The 17,590-nt window shown below is 41.6% G+C and overlaps 1 protein-coding gene across 12 annotated transcripts in view; it reads right to left on the reverse strand.

Annotated features, from left to right (window-relative positions):
- LPP (LIM domain containing preferred translocation partner in lipoma) overlaps window positions 1-17,590 on the reverse strand; it is a 676,388-nt gene that overhangs the window by 107,190 nt on the left and 551,608 nt on the right. For all 12 annotated transcript variants that reach the window (XM_060640772.3, XM_060640763.3, XM_060640764.3 and 9 more), the window contains one exon: window positions 6,097-6,266. In XM_060640772.3, the coding sequence (XP_060496755.1) occupies window positions 6,097-6,266 (170 nt within the window). The remainder of the gene's footprint in view (window positions 1-6,096; window positions 6,267-17,590) is intronic.

Raw genomic sequence — 17,590 nt, forward strand, 5'->3', positions numbered from 1 at the left:
TTAAACGTTAGAAATGGAAGGCTCTAATCACGGAGGGCTGTCACTATCTTCCTATCTTCAGGAAGTTGAATATTAGTTTCTGGGTGATAATATGGACCTAGCAATCAAATGCAAGTTAGAAGATCTGTCCCTAGCCTTAGTTTGTCTTTTGCTTAGACAATATCAAAGCCACCGTAAGCACCTCCCTGTTACCCCCCCACCCCCGCCCCGCCCCTGCTGTCTACTTCACAAGGTTCTAATAGGAATGATTAGTAGTAGATAGCATGGTGAAGTCGCTTAAGAGATTGACAGATGTCACTCTTTCTTGAAACATTTGTTGTTGTTGTTGTTGTTGTTGTTGTTGTTTGCTTTTCCTTTCTGGCAGACTGCTTGAGGGAAAATGAAGAAACAGCAAGAAGAAAGTAAGTGTCTGTGCACATGCACTTGGTGCAAGGGAGAGAGACGGACCGGACCCTCCTTGGGGGTGAAAGAGCAGGGGTGGGCAATTGAGAAGAGGGAAGGGAAGTTCACGTGGGTTTTTTGGCTTTTGTCCCAACGCTCAGCTCCTTTCCCAACATCCACATAAAGCACCAGCCATAAATGCTTTTAAAACACTATTAGGAGGGGTGCCTGGGTGGCGCAGTCGGTTAAGTGTCCTACTTCAGCCAGGTCACGATCTCTCGGTCCGTGAGTTCGAGCCCCGCGTCGGGCTCTGGGCTGATGGCTCGGAGCCTGGAGCCTGTTTCCGATTCTGTGTCTCCCTCTCTCTCTGTCCCTCCCCCGTTCATGCTCTGTCTCTCTCTGTCCCAAAAATAAATAAAAAACGTTGAAAAAAAAATTTAAAACACTATTAGGAGGAACTGAGCATATAAAAGGACAACCTTCCTGCAGAGGTACAAAACCTACCACCTAAGGTAAGTTGAAAAGTTCGAATGTTTTAACTGTAGCCATTTAGTGACATACGGGAGCAAAAGGCCGCTACACTGTTGGTCACTAATGTGTCAAATTCGGGAACATTACCATGTTTAGTCTCCCGTGGAGTTGGCCTCCTATTCCCTGAGGTCTTTTAATTACTTGGATTTTAACTAATAAAAATGTCTGTACCAACTTCCACTGTTGAGAGAGTCAGAAGTTGGATTTGATCCACTCTGAGTAAGAGCCCTGGTTTAGGAGAAGATCCTTGGCTGCCATTTCATAAACAGGCTGAGTATCTGAGAATCACAGATGTGCCGTGTCTCCAGCCCAGACTCCTTGGTCATGCTAAAAACACAGCAGTTCTTTTGTTAATCTGTATTTGTGGGTAAACCTGTCTCATTCAGGACAGAAGAACACTTAAGTGGAAGGCACGGTTGCTGTCCCTCATACTCATACCAACAAAAAATCTTCTTAAGCAAAGCATGAACCTCTTCTTCTCATATATGTCCTCACATTCTTTCTATGACATTTATTTATTTCAGTATTTCCATAGCAACTGCAGCTATGAAATTACCCCCAACATAGAGGATTTCTAAATTGTATCAGATTATGCTAAGGGGAAAAGCGATGATAATAATGTTATTAATGGATTAAGCCCTTATATCAGTATAAAATTTCATAATGTATAAACTATCACAAGTGTTCATTCCTTCTCTTTGGAGATAGGGAAGACGTTAATATCTGTCTTTCATAGATGATGATACCAGTACTCAGACACTAAATGACTTACCCAAGGTCTCACCTAGAGAGCAAGAACTAGAATCAATATATTCTAGTTTTATGACTTTACTTCTAAGGAAGTTTAGTGCTTTCAATTTTAATCTGTTCATTTATACAAATCCATAAGAATAATCAAAAGTAAGCTTTTTAAAAATAGATGTATATGTATGTATATGGACATACATATATGTATACATTATTTATTGAGAGAGAGACAGAGTACGAGCAGGGAAGGGGCAGAGAGAGAGGGAGACACAAAATCTGGAGCAGGCTCCAGGCTCTGAGCTGTTAGCACAGAGCCCAACTTGGGGCTCGGAACTCACAAACCGCGAGGTCATGACCTGAGCCAAAGTTGGATACTTAACCAACTGAACCACCCAGGTGCCCCCAAACTAAGCTGTTAAGAGATCACCAAAGTAGAAAAGCATCTCATTGATTTGCAAATACAAATACATACAAACTTAAATTACATAATGCACTTATTTAATTGGCTCAAATTAAATATAAATAAACCTCTTCAATCGTGGATAGATTATAGTTTAACATATGGGTTCATATTGCTGATGGTTCTGTGAGTTTGAACAATGTTTCTAAAGAAATTTAGAAATTTAGAAATGTTTCTAAAGAAAGCAAAAGTTCTCCGAAGTGCTGTAAAGTAAATGTGGTCACAAAAATCAAACAATTTATGCTAAGGAAAAAATTCAAAGTAAAATAATGAAAAACCTTAATCAGCTCTTTATAGGCATGTTATTTACAACACTGAAAGAACAGAGAATACCCAATACCTTTCTAGGGGCAAATAACTTTAAAATGTAGTATGCAAACATAAGGTAAAATTAAACAGACAAAAGCTATAAATAGAGATTATTAACAATGGAAAGCCATATACGTATTTAAATTAAGTCAATCAATAGAAAACACAAAAGCATGTATAAAAATCATTAACGAGAGTTATAATACCTTACAGAACCAAATTGGTTTAATTACGTGTGTATATGTGCAAGGATTAAAGATTCAAGAGACAACAGGAAAATATGAATAATCAGTGAAGGAAAGATGAAGAAGACCTAACTGGTGTATTTTCCCTCTAAATTATGTAATTGGTTAATTTAAATATGATCTAAGTTGATTCTTAATAATCAATTTAGGCAAGAATAAATTAAATTTATATTAGATGGGTCTCCTTCTTGGACTCAGAGCATTGAACGTGGGTGGTCTTTGCACAGAAATAATGAACTACATCACGATCTTGAATAATGCCACCACACTGACTGAGGCCCAGAGCCTGGGTTTTCTGCACTTTCCTTCTACAGGATGTCTCTCAGACATCAGTTTCCACAAGGGAAGGAGAGGCAGTTTGACTGAATGCCACTGCAGTTGGCCCTGTTCCCAGGGCTTTAGTTCCAAGAGACATACACACATCCCTAGGATCCTCCTTACTACACACTCTGTCTTCAACACCAACTTGTTTCATTTTATACCCTGAGCTTCCCCGATCCCCCCCAAAAGAAAGCTCTTTACTTTTCTGGTGTGGCAGCTTATTGGATTTACGAAAAGTTCCAAAGAAATTACAATGCTAGAACATCCATCCGAGAGCTTGAGGTCCGTGCTAAACTCTGAAATCAATATGGAACAAGGGCCTCTGAATAAAGCTTAACTGAATTCTGACAAGAATTAAGTTGCATTTTGGAGTCACCATGGATAGGTCTCATAAGGAAAAATCTTGATTAACGTTTCTTATGAGGGAGGGAAAGTCAAGAGGGATGGTAAGAATTTCCATTGTTTGAGTCCACCCCACTTTCCAAGGATGTGATTAAATATCTCCCAGATACTCTACCTTGTCATAAGCTTGGTCTAGTAACAGGGACCCAAAGTAAAAGAAACTCCCTCCTGAAGAATCACTGAGCTCCTATGCCTGGCGTAGAGATCGAAACCTGAGCCCACATGCTGTACAAACCCATAACTGAGTCAGATTACACTTTTTTAGTCTTATTACTCAACCAGGAGGGCAAGAAATGCATTTAAAAATGGGGCAGGGGTGTGCCTGAGGGGTTGAAACAATTTCCTAAAGCCCAAAGAATTTCACAGCCCTTGTAAGGTCCTTATATTCAGAAAAACCACATATGCCAGAAATCTTGCCAAAATTAATCTCAGAATAACATTCATTCCATTACCATTCCCTGGGCAGGCCCAGGGTGCTTTACAGGATTGCCCCATTTCATCCTCACAGGCCTTTGGGAGAATCCTACAATCATCCCTATTATACTGTGGAGGAAACTGATGCTTAGAAAGATCCAGTAACTTTCTCGAGGAGACTAAGCATGAAGTGATGACATCAGATTCAAGCCATGTTCTTCATACCTGTTATCCTGTTTCCCAACACTTCTCAGGGTTCCTAGCTCTAAGAGACACAGGAAAAAATGAAGGAGGCTGTCACCGCAGCCCCGTGAATGGTAGCAAGAATCAACCATGCAGTCTGAAAAAGGACAGAAAATAGAGACAAGAGCTACAGCAGAAAAACACAGCAGTCACTTCATATAAGGACAAAGCCATAGGGGCTTCCAGAAGCTCTGCTGGCATCATTATCACAGAGTTCGCTGCAGTAAAGAATTCCATGTGGTGGTCCTAAGTCATTGTGAATGACAGCCCATGCAGTCTGCTTACAAAAGACAGGGAGTTCTGTAATTTTCTCTTTTCAGTAAAGATTTCAAAGGTTGATATTTGAAATATTCTCATTTCTTTTGAAATTTTTTAACGTTTATTTATTACTGAGATACAGAGCGTGAGTATGAGAAGGACAGAGAGAGGGGAAAACGCAGAATCTGAAGCAGGCTCCAGGCTCTGAGCTGTCAGCACAGAGCCCCACGCGGGGCTCGAACACACAAACTGAAAGATTATGACCTGAGTCGAAATCGGACACCTAACCGACTGAGCCACCCAGGCATCCTGAATATTCTTATTTCTTAAGGAGGTAAGCTTTGGTTCGATGAGCTTTAAGCTCATATGTAATGGCTCCCTGAGATCAACAGGACACTATGGTATTCGTGTTTATGTTCCAAACAAGCTAAAAATGTGTACTGTCAGCAAAGACTACGGGACCAAGGGTGTGAAAAACTGAATATAGCCCCAGGTCTGACACCAAGGATTGAACAGAAGAAGTCATTTTCCTCCTCTCTGTGTTTCTGTATTCTCACTTCTAAAATGAGGAGTTAGACAAATGACCTTTTTTTTTCCTTCCCAGCTCCAGCATTGTGTATTACTATTAGGAGGCTATCTACGTTTAAGTTAAATTGCCTTTAGGGAGGAAAATGGAATAAAATTGAACCTAAGAGATGCACAAACTATACTGAATCCCTCCAGATCTTAATCTTAACAAACTTTCAGATCTGTGCTACAGAGACTCGAGGGCTGCAATGAGTTAGAGCCGTCAGGTCACAGGAAGATAGATACCAATGAGACCAGGAACTTTGCGATGAACTTGAACCTTGGGGATCTGCAAGGCTATGTATAACTCCTAGGACCTTGCACCCAAAGCTTCTTTTACGTAAAAATGCCCCGACACCGTGGTGAAACCATGCTTCTTTTGTGGGTTTGCAAAAATGCACTACTTTTCCCACTAACAAGTGCTAAACAGATTAAAAGTATGCAGATAGATAGCAAAGAAATGCATTTTATATTTTTAAAAAGTTTATGTTCATTCCTCACATTGATCTATCTTCTGATGTGTGTGTAGCTTAATGTGTGTTCTTAAGTAGCCTGGTAAAAACTGAAAAGAGTCACCTACTTATGTAATTATTGTATAGTTGTTGTGTTCTTTAAAAAAAAAAAAACAATTATTACCTCAGTCAGTATTACTATTCATTTTCCTTTAGGGGAAATTCATTTCCTTCTATAATAAAGGGTTTATTTCTTTGCATCATTGAAAACTTGCTGGGCATGGTGGTAAGAAAATGTTTGAGTGGGTAAGAAGTGATTCAAAGGGGCCAGGAGTTTGAAAGAGCACAGACAAGTCCAGAGGCCCTGTGTTGTTTCTTTACCAATACTGGCAAATTCAAATCCAAGGTGAGACCTAATAAGAAGAGGTATGACTAGGGGAAACCTTCTGATGTTCAGGGGGTGATGTGAGAGCTTGTACATACATGCTTGAAAGCCACAAGGTGATGATCCAGCAGACCACTGATGGACCCTCCTCATGCTTTTCTGACCGCATGCGAACAGGGAACAGTTAGAAAAAGTTAAGGTCTGCCAATTTACACACACACACGCACACACACACACACACACACACACACACACACACACACTTTGAAATCTGTGGAGAAATAAAGATCCGATGACTACATTCTATCTGGAGTGACTGGCATTCTGCCAAAGAAGACATCTTTGCAAAGCACAGGAGGCGCAGAGGGAGTCTGAACTTACAATGTAGCAGGGCTCACAGTAGGCTTTCTTCTCCACGGCATAGAAGGGCTGTCCTCGGAGCTTGTTGTTGCAGATGATGCAGGTAAAACAATCCACGTGGAAGACCTGATCCATGGCGGTGCATCCTGTCCCTTCCCCAACTACGTTTTCCCCACAGCGAGCACAGCGGCCTGAAAGAAAGAAGGGATTGACTGCTAAGAGCACACCAAGGAACACCTTCAGTCCTTCTGAAGAAGACAACATGGAGGAGAGAGCAGGTTCACAGTGGCAGCGGCAGCAAGAGGGCTGACACCCCCACCACCGCCACCACCAGGCACGAGATCACCAACATAGCCAGGACTCACCTTTGTGAGGCTGCCATGATGGAGATTTTACACGAAGCATTTGAAAAGTTGACCCTCACAGCTCAAGACCCTACAGAACGTGACAGAGTAGAACTCAGGTCTCCGAATGTCAAGGCCAGTGCTGTGCCTCCAGTCTCACACACAAGTCTAGGAAGAACATGACTCAGCATAGCAGCAGTGGAAGGCACAGCCTAGGAAAGTCTTTCTGCTTAGAGAGTCTACGTGTCCAGTTAGACTGTGAGGGGACTGGGTCCAAACTCAAACTGCGCCTCCTTTCACAAAAGCCCAGGTTGTAAAATCTCTCTGCATCCAGCCCTCAATGACAGATCAAAAGGGAGTCCCTTTTATTTCCCGACAGCTCTGACTGCTGGAAAGTTCTTTCTCATACTGAGCCAGACTGCTTCCTCATGCTCACTGCTACCCAGTAGTTCCAGTTCTGTCTTCTAGGGCCTCATTAAGCAAGTCTCCCACTACACTTGACACCCTTTAAGTTATTACAATTCAGTTAGTATTGCCTCCAAGTGTGATCATACTTTGAATGTCCCTAAAACCTATAACAAATTCCACATACTTGTAAGGGTTTGAGTCCCGAAGGCCCTGGTTGTCACTGTCCGGCCCAGCGTTCTGTGAACTTTCAGCATTCTCAAACTGATTTATGGGACATGTGGACCACATATGGACATCAGATTTCAGTTTTAAAAAAATCATTGTTTTAAATAGGAACAATAAAACATTACAGAAGGCAAATATTTATGTCAGCGTGAAGCCCTGTGCTGGTTGCAATCTGTATCTCTATCTGGTTCCGTCATGGGAATCTTGAGCCAGAGGTCAGATCCACATCCAGTTTTCTTTCTTAGTCTTTATTTCGATAAGTAAAAAGTCTTAACAAATAATTACAGGTCGCTGGGAATGTCAGCAAGAATCTGCGCTGTGGGCTTTGACACATAAGCTGTAAGCAAACCCAGTGTTTCCCACGTGTCAGGCATTTTCAAGGTGCTTTATATACATGTTAAGCTCATTTCATAGTTACAACCACCTATGTCGTAGGTCTGTTGCTCTCCCTATTGTACAGATGAGGAAACTGCGTCACAAAAACGGTCAATGAAATTCAAATCCAAGGAGTCTAGCTCCAGCGTCCATGGTTTTAACCACGATGCCGTTCTGCCTCTGTTTCGTTGTGTGCATCGGGATTGAACACAGAGCTGACATGACGGAGAGATTTCTCATGAAGACTGCTTTCAGCACTCCATCCACTGGATTGACAACCATTTCACACCTAAAAACGGGAGGGCTAAATGTTTCAACTTGGGAGGAAAGAGCCAAATATATTTCTAATCCTCTCTGGTTGCATTGGCACTGGAAAATAGTTCTATACATTCTGTTGCAGGACTTAAATGTATTTTTAAAATATAACCCAAACGACAGTCCATTTTCCCCCGAAGGAATAAGAAATATCAAGTACTGGAAAAAAGAGTTAATTAAACTCTTGGAAACTGACTGCCACTATGGTAGCTGATACTATAAAGTCCTGATATCATATTCTTGACATTGGATAAAAACTTTTGTAATAAACCTTGTGGTTGTTTTATAAACTTCTGCCCAAGAGTCAACTTGTACCTGTTTTTATTATGAGATAGATAACCTTAGAAAAGTGCCTTTAAAATTTGGAACTTAATTGCCTTTAGTAACAAAATTAGGTTATTGCATATGGCTCTTGTTTTGTGATTATTCAGAAAAGAAACCCGGCTTAATTGGTTTACTAAATAGTTCACTGTGCTACGTCTCAACTTGATGCTAAAATTAGAGTTTCATGCCACTATCTGACATTTCATTACAGAAAACACACTGGGATTATAGGCAAATGGATCAGTTCATAAAGTCTAATGTTTAAGGAGTCATTAGCATAGTTTAGTATTCAAACTTTTCTTTTTCAACTGCTTGTGCAAACCCATCATATCTGTTTCACAACATACAGATTTGCTTCCAATATTTATATTGGAATCCTTGTTCACAAAAATTTACATTTTTAATATTAATCTGAAGTGGTATTTATGGTATTATCGTTATTACTATTTTTCCCGCCTTCATTGAATCATATTGAAATCACTGATGTATTCTGGCGAACTAAAGAAACAATGAAATACAATAGTGATAATGAAAAATATAGGTTTAGCATCAGCAGGGAAAAAAAAACATACTAATGACATGAAAATACTCTGAGCTGAACGGCACTGTTGGTGAATACTGGTCAAACAACACCAGTCAACAGAGGTTTTGTGATATTTGTGCAATCTTTTAAGAATGTGATGATTATTAACAGTGGATTGGTTACATGTGAAAACTGTAATTTTACATTTCAGATCTGTTAAATTCAGGTCAACAGAATTATTATTTTTTATTACTCTTTTCCTTCCTAGACCTTAAACTGGGTTCCTTGACAGTCCACCAGGGACTACACAGTGATGTGTGGACCACACTTGGGCAAACAAAAAGAATTCTGGCTAAATGTCTTGGTGGTCTATGAAGCAGCTGGAGATAGTGATTGGGATCTAAACTACAGCTGATCCACAGCATAATCTCTGGAACCCAAGAGCTCACTCTTCACAGTTTATGGAGAGTTTGCTAGCTATCCCTGAGGATCTGGGAGAGAATCTCAATCACCGATTAGAGAGAAAGATCAGGGAAGACCCCTAAACGTCAGGCTGAACAGAAAAGCTTTGCAATTTTCATTCTGTTCAACAAACATTCCTCAGGTATCTACTCTTGCAAAGTACTATATTCTGCTTTTCTGTGATAAATGGAAATGGAGTAGACTTGGTCAGTGCCTTTTACAGGCATTACAAGACCACGTACATTCTACAATCACATGAAAAAAAGGTGTCACGTGCCAGAGCAGAAAGTGCTGTGGAGGTGTGGAAGGAAAATCATATGTGATAGGGGACTTAGGAAGGGTTTTATGGGAAAAGATGCATGTGAGCCCAGCTCAAGGATGAAATTGTGACAGGTGGAGAGGGGAGAGAGAAAAACATTTTAGTATTTCCAAAGGGAATGAGTGGCTGGACTTGACGGGATCCCACACGTCTGCAGTGGCTTGGTGCTGGCACAAGGGTTTGTCTTCTCAGCTATGAAAGCAGATGGGCCGGATTCATAAGGAACAATCTTCTCCTTTGTATTTTGGAGGATATTCTTCCAGAGTGGGTCAAGCTAATACGCTGAACCCAGACATGACCAGCTCTGCTGCCTCCCATATTTTTCCTATTCTTGGGAGAAATCGGGGACACGGGCTCGAGGGCAGTCAGTCTGGCACCTTTAGAATCACAAGCCCAGAAAAAAGAGCTAAGAACAAAAAATAAAAATAGCCCTACACATCAGCAGGACAGAAAAGGTGCCCGAATGTTCCCTTTTCACATTAACAGAATTTACAAACTATGCCTTTTCGGGAAGCACTCACAATGGAAAGAAAGTCACTCAAGCATGGTTCATCCTTGCCCCTAGAGGGGCTTATACTACACATCATTAAAATGCACACCACAACCTGAATGCCCATCTTCTGGACAAGTATTCAGCACTTTTAAATGAGAAAAACCAGGGGGAATGGTACCAGACTTGAAGGCATCAGAGCATGAAGGAAACAGAGTTTGATTAGGGGCCAGTAGGAAGCTCAAGTTCAGACCCAGGGCTGGTATGAGGAGCTGGTTGGCACAGCTTAGCACAGTAATTTAAAAAAAAAAAAACAAAAAACAATGACAGAGGGTCAGACCGTCTGAGGAGAGTTCTGACAGTAAATTAAGATGCCTAGATCCAACAATAAATAAATGAAAAGAACTGGTTTCTAAAGCTTGGTTATGTATTATTGCTTGCTAGGTATATCGCTTCATATCTGCTGTGGAACCCATTATGGGTTCTTTTCACCCCTTCCCCCAGTCCCCTGTGCTAACTATAGCAACCTCTGGAGTGTCTCCGAAAGGCTTCTATCTGCAACATGCCTACTACCTAAATCAGGCTCCATTATCATTCATGGGCCATTGCAATGGCTTCCTGACTACACCAGTATCTCTGATTCACTTCCTCTTATAAATGGAAGGGCTTTATGGAAGTCTTAGTATTGAGCTAAATCTGGAAGGTTATGCAGAATTCAAATAAGTCATTTTTAGGAAGGGCACGGGTGGAGAGTGATATTACAGGTAGATCAACAGGGTAAGCAAGGGAGGTAGATTAGTGGGACACAGGTTTTCATATTTATTGGTTCCAGTTTTCTCTTTTGGTAACATGAATGTATTTCCTTTATAATGTGAAAAAAATTTTTATTTGAAAATGTTTTTCCTGTGATCCTGGCACCATTACTACAAGAGGCCACAGGCCCCCTTTTCCAAGCCCTGCTTGTTTTGGGGGTAGGATCAAAAATGTCCATAGCCATCTTAAAAGTTGGTGATACTTTGGGGCGCCTGGGTGGCGCAGTCGGTTAGGCGTCCGACTTCAGCCAGGTCACGATCTCGCGGTCCATGAGTTCGAGCCCCGCGTCGGGCTCTGGGCTGATGGCTCGGAGCCTGGAGCCTGTTTCCGAGTCTGTGTCTCCCTCTCTCTCTGCCCCTCCCCCGTTCATGCTCTGTCTCTCTCTGTCCCAAAAATAAATAAAAAACGTTGAAAAAAAAATTAAAAAAAAAAAAAAGTTGGTGATACTTTCAAACTTCTGCATTATTCACCATCAAAAGTAAACTAGAAAATGTATGCAGACATCAAGCTAGGTCACATTTATCTTCACGTCTCCCTTGCTATCTGAGTTTTAATAGAAATTTTAGGCACAAGCAAACGTAATATTCTCTTTTTAAGAATCACAATGAATTGAAACCCTATATGCTGATCGCATATCAGGCTTCTCATTATGCACCTTCTTCAAAATATTCTGAACAAAATCCTGTTTGAAAAGTTGAATCAATAGGGTTATATCAGGGTAATGAAGTCATGGTAAAGTATTCCTAGAAACAAAAAGATTGTTCCAATTTATCCTACATATGGCCACTGGAGTTATCTTTTTAAAGCAGATACTCCATTAAGCCGAGTCAGAAATTATCTTCTGCTGAAGGTAGAAAAAGATAATAGAATAAACTTGCATTCTTTATATGACAGGTCCATCTGACATTCACTGAAGGTACTAGAATGACGGCATTTTCTAATCACCAAAGCTTTTGTTTTATAGAATCCTGTAGCATTATTGCACATAATAATAGACACCCTGCTTTTTAAACTACTTAAGTCGTAGGACAGTGATTTTCAACATTGCCAATATGCTGGATACTCTGGGGAACATAAAAAAAGTACGGATTACTGGGTTCCAGCTCCAGAGATTCTGATTCCATTGCTCTAAAGTGGGATGTCCTAGGATTGAAGTTTAAAAGCGCTCCTGGTAATTCTAATGTTCAGCCAATTTGAGCCACTGTTCCAAGGGGTACCTATTTCTGTACTGCTCATCAGGATAACAGTGGCTGAGCATTGCCCAAATAGGCTTGTTTAATATGCATTCAAACCCATTCAGGTACAGACTGTTCATAAGTTGGCCAAAAAGGTCTACTTTCCACCAATGAGTTATCACTCTAATGTTATCTCTTTATGTCTTCGTTGGAAGACTTCTCAATGGCTTTCGAGTCACTGATAACGTACATGAACAGAATCAGCTACATGTTCTCATATCTTGCCAGAATGGAAGCCAGGGAAAGAAGTTCACTTATATTAATTAGAAGCACTCCTACAGAAGCCTCATTTTGTGCTGTAAATGCATGTATCACACAGTGCTGCTGTATGGCCTTAGACACTACAGAGTCTATCAAGAACGTCAACTGGTCACCATTTAAGGTGTGATATTACATATCACATCGTACACCACATTCAGTCTTTTCCTACTTTCTTGGACTCTGCCTTTAAATAACGTGGCGATATTCAGTCTCCTATGGTGAGTGCCATTTAGTTGTGGGAATAATGGAATCCTTATCGGATCTTAAAAGCCGGACCGCAGGACTGCAGTTTTGTCGCCCTGCCTGTGTGTATACGATCGTATTGTACTATTTCATCATGTTGTTGCTCAGATGATCCTTGCTGAGATGCTTGCAGATTCACTGGGCACTCGGGTGGGAGGGAGGAAGTGGCAGATGGCAGTTCCTCTCTGTCTCTCTCTCCCCTACACGCAGGTGCTTGCATTCTCTCTCACGCACACGTGGGCACGCACACAGCAGGCAAAAGAGCAGCGGCTGCTACAGCACTAGACCAGTGGTAGACAGAGGAAGCCTTCCGAGAGAGACAAAGTAAGGAACATCTTAGTATAAAATAAGAAGTTGAGTAAAAATAACCAACCAACCAAACAAACAAACAAAAAAACCCCAAATTGTCAGAGAGAACAGTACAGGAGCGGGCGAATAAAGGCCTGGGCCACAAAGCTGAGAAGACAGAGTAAAGGCTGAATCCTACTGATGAAAGGAAGGCTAAGCCATGAGGTGATTCATTTATAGATACATATTTGCTTAGGCTGGACCTTCAGGTAAGGGGGTGGTTTGGGCGGGGGAGTCCCACATGGGGTTGCAAAAGTAAACATGTTCTGCTGACTTAACTATGCTGCATTGTGAAGAAGCATAACAAAACTATAAAAGAAAATTACTGTGTTTTTTTCTCGATGCCAGGCACAGTCCTAAGCACTCCACATACATTCTTTCATAGCACTATAATGATTACCTATTTTTATTTGATAGGCAAGACATCTGAGGTGAAGTCACTTGGCCAAGGTCTCAGAGGCAGAAGGAGGTGGGCTGAGATAGGAAGCAGGGCAGACTTCTACAGTCCATCTTCTTTCTTTCTTTATTTTTAAACATTTATTTATTTTTGAGAGACAGAGAGAGAGAGAGAGAGAGAGAGAGAGAGCATAAACAGGGGAGGGGCAGAGAGAGGGAGACACAGAATCCGAACCAGGCTCCAGGCTCTGAGCTGCCAGCACAGAGCCCGACACAAGGCTCAAACTCACGGACCGCAAAGATCATGACCTGAGCCTAAGTTGGACGCTCAACCGACTGAGCCACCCAGGCGCCCCCAGTTCATCTTCTTAATGAGCATGTGTTTTTCTATGAGTAAAGTTTATTATTCACCCAGAACTCAATACGATGTCTTCAGCGCTGGGTAGGAGCGTGGGCCATTCCCACGCCGGGGAAAAGAAGAGCTGATACAATATCACTTCTCCAACTCCCAAATCGTGGGTGTGGTCAGTGTCTGCTAGAGGTAGGCAGGTCAGTATAGGTGGCGGTCCTTCAGAGAAGATTGGAAAGTACTGAAACTCAAACTCTGGATTCCCACCAGGAAAGATTAAAAAAAAAAAAAATACTGATATCCATGCTTCACTTGCCGAGATTCTGACTTCTTTGGTCTGTGTGGGGCCCCGAAATAATAATGCTAATGTGCAGTGGGTTTGAGAACCATTGCTCTACAAGGAGCTGCATGCCAATGTGCTCCACAGTGTAGTTTGTCCTAGAGAATTCTTACAAAGCAATGACAGGACCAAAGCCCTGGCCCCACAGAGATTACATCCTAATAAGTTGCACTTAGTTGTGTTGACAGAGGCAGTGAGTTGGACACGACGCACCCTGGTCCCAACCTCCACTGAACTAAGTAACATGTATATGCACGGCGAACGTCAGGACAATCACTTTCTGGCAACTTCCATTCTCAGGAAAAGTAGCTCAAATAAAAGCAAAAGCCAGATAGCAACAAAAGCAAAACAAAAAACACTGCTTTGCAGTTTTGAATGTAATACATGGCGCCCTTGAACAAAGTTCTATATAAAGATGTAAAGGAAACCAGACAGGTCTGCGAGTCTTGCCTTTGTTACTCACTAGCTATGGGAACCTGAACACATTTCTTAAATTTCCAGAGCCTGAGGGCACTTGTTTTCACAATCAGCAATAATCAGACCCCCTCAAGGATCAGGTGGTTTCAGTTGAGTCAACTGTCCAGCCGTTCTGTCAGCCCCTCAATAAATGCACTTATGAAGTCTCTATTCTGTGCTAAGTGTGGCACAGTGGTAACATTTTCTCAGCCTCTGTAAAAAGAAGATGGTGATGATTGCCTTCACTATCTGGCCATGAAGTTCAACAACAGCCACAAAGGGCCTTGTACAGGCTCTATTCCTTCTCCCTCCAGCTATAGGAGGTATAATATGCACAACTTCAAATAGAGAGCTTATTGCAACTAAAAGCACAGAGATATGCACTCTGGACCTACTTATATATTTTTTAAGTTTATTTATTTATTTTGAGAGAGAGAGAGAGAGAGAGAGAGAGAGAGAGAATCCCAAGAAGGCTCTGAGCTGTCAGCACAGAGCCCAATGCGGGGCTCAAACCCATGAACCATGAGATCATGACCTGAGTTGAAACCAAGAGTTGGACACTTAACCGACTGAGCCACCCAGGTACCCCTGGGCCTACCTTTAAAGAGGACAGTCAATATGGGGGTTATAGAGGCAGCTGCATCTGTGAGGCAGTTATATAAGATTTATATTCACCAAAATGTTACTCATAGAATTTAGTGCTAGAAATTCAACCCTAATCCTGCAAAAATATATGGACCCCAGAGTGATGACAACAGTCAATATTTATGCAGGACTTAGTGTTTGCCAAGCATTGTTTTAAGCATTTAGATGTATTATCTCAGGTAATCCTTCCACCAGCCTGATAGTGTAGGTCCTATCATCGTCTGCATCATAGCTGAAGAAATGGCAGCCTAAAGACATTAAGTCACTTGCCCGAGGCCATGCAGTTAAATATTGAAGCTGGGATAGGGGCCCAGGCAGTCTGGCTTTGGAGCCCGCTTAACCTATCCCCTAACCTGGCTTATTGCTTTAGAATTCTAAGATTCCTAAAAACATCCGGCCTGGCAGGAAGCTCGTATAAACCTTACAACATCCCTGACAGGAATATCACCATCTATTTTGACTAAAGTCAAGATTTCTTTTCAACTTAATTTTTACACATGGACATTTTCATACTCACCTTCTGAATTCTTAATCTATTTTCCTACATTTAAAATTAATTTCATGATTGACCCGTTAACAGAAATAAAAATCAATATTTACTAGTACAGTTACAACTGCTATTGCAACGATTATTTTTGATTTATGTTTGGAATCTGCTTCATGGTATCTCTCATGGGAATCTGTATTTCCTTTAAGCTCCATTCCAAGCTGAAAATGCTTTAATTTGCCCAGCTACTCATAGTTTCTGTGGTAGGAAATCTCCAAATTTATTTTGGTTCTTTAAGAACAAACTTAACCCTGAGTAACTCACGAAGGTGCTTCTAAAGCTACTGTATTTCTTCCTTTCTTTCTTTCTTTCTTTCCTTCTTTCTTTCTTTTTTTTTTTTTTTTTTTAATTTTTTTTATTTTGACGGAGAGAGGGCGTGGAGAGGCAGAGACAGAGGGAGACAGAGAATCCCAAGAAGGCTCTGCGCTGTCACTGTAGAGCCCGGAGCCCAATGCAGGGCTCAATCTCATGACCCCAAAATCATGACCTGAGTTGAAATCAAGAGTAGTACGGTTAACCGACTGAGCCACCCAGGCTCCCTGCTAAAGCTATTGTATTTCAATGCCCCCAAATAGCCATGATCATCTTCTTATGATGTTACCAAGCACTCCTTACACTTATATAGCACTTTACAATATTAAACGTGCTTTCTCACCTGAGGCTTCCAAAAAGAGAAAAATGGAAGTTATGACTAGCATTACTTTTAAATTTCTGACATATCAAGAGTGAGATAATCCTGCAGGTTCACATGAAATGTCATCATTTACATGATGCTGTTTGAAGCTTACCTCACAATAACCAAAAGCTATCTAAGGCACCTATCCTTTGTTAGCAAATGAGTGAACCTAGGAGAATAGTCTTGTGCAAGACTGAGACAGAAAAGCTGGAATTCAGACTTGGTTCATCTGGCCCCAAGTCGAGTGGTCTTTCACCTGGCCCCCATTACATACACACATAGTGCTGAACCTGGAGGTGGGCGATATTCTCACCTGACATCACACCCCAGCTTTGGTTTCTCCACTTGGTGCTGAAAGGCCCCTAAGACACTGTTAAAGGGATTTAAAAGTCTAAGAAGGAAAGCACATGTGGAAAATTTAGAAAACATCTGGTCCAACCTCATTCACAGATGTGAAAACAAAGGCTGCGGGAGAGGCCGTGCCTTGACAGAAGAGATGAGACCTGGATGGAAGCCTTCGGGCTCCCAGCACAGTGATCTGGCGGCTCAAACCATCTCCGGGGGGAGCCACCTCCAATATGAGTGTTCCCCCACTAGTAGGCGCTGTTGCCTGAGCATGAGGAATTTCTCCCTCCACACGGGGTAAAATTTCATCCATATGGGAGCATCCTGTGGGACATGGCAGTCCACAAGGATGAGTCCTGCATGATTCCAGAACAAGGTTAACTACATGACTTTCTGAAACAGCAGAACCAATCCATCCGTCTGAAACACATCTGGGTGTTCTGTGGAGGTACCTTGGGGCCATAAAAGGCCAGGCTCTGCTTCCTGTTTGACCATACCTGGTCTGAACTGATTTATTTTTGGACACTGGAGTTATATATAACATTCACTTGATAAGAGGCTTCCACTTTATTTTGTTATTTAGTTTTTTAAAGGGTACAAAACACCCGTGTGGGATAAGTAGTAGATCTCTGGTTAGAAGAACTGGGTTCTAATCCTGGCTTTATCATATATATAACCTGTGGCGTTGGGCAACTTCCCTCATCCACCTGAGTCACTAGGTCCTAGGTACCTCAACAGCAATCCCAGCCCTCGGTGACTCAAAGGGTTACCAGGAGGAATTTCGATATTAAGTGATAAACGACAAGAAAATGTGAGGAATTCCTCCAAGATATATCACTGTAAAATACATTTTTGTTATGAACGATGGTATAAATCACATGCACAATAGAGCACAATGTACTTCTATATCTGGGCCTTTATCCAGAATTCATATTCTGAGGAATTCCTGTGCAAATCCACAAAATGGAATGCCATCCTGGATGTAAGTAGACAGATTTTGAGGATCTAAGCTCCTTGGAAATGCTGGCAGTGCTGTTTCATGTTCTAAGTGGAGTGGGCTGATGGATGCCATGAAT

This window comes from Panthera onca, chromosome C2, assembly GCF_046562875.1.
Source record: "Panthera onca isolate mPanOnc1 chromosome C2, mPanOnc1 haplotype 2, whole genome shotgun sequence".
NCBI classification, from domain to species: domain Eukaryota; kingdom Metazoa; phylum Chordata; class Mammalia; order Carnivora; family Felidae; genus Panthera; species Panthera onca.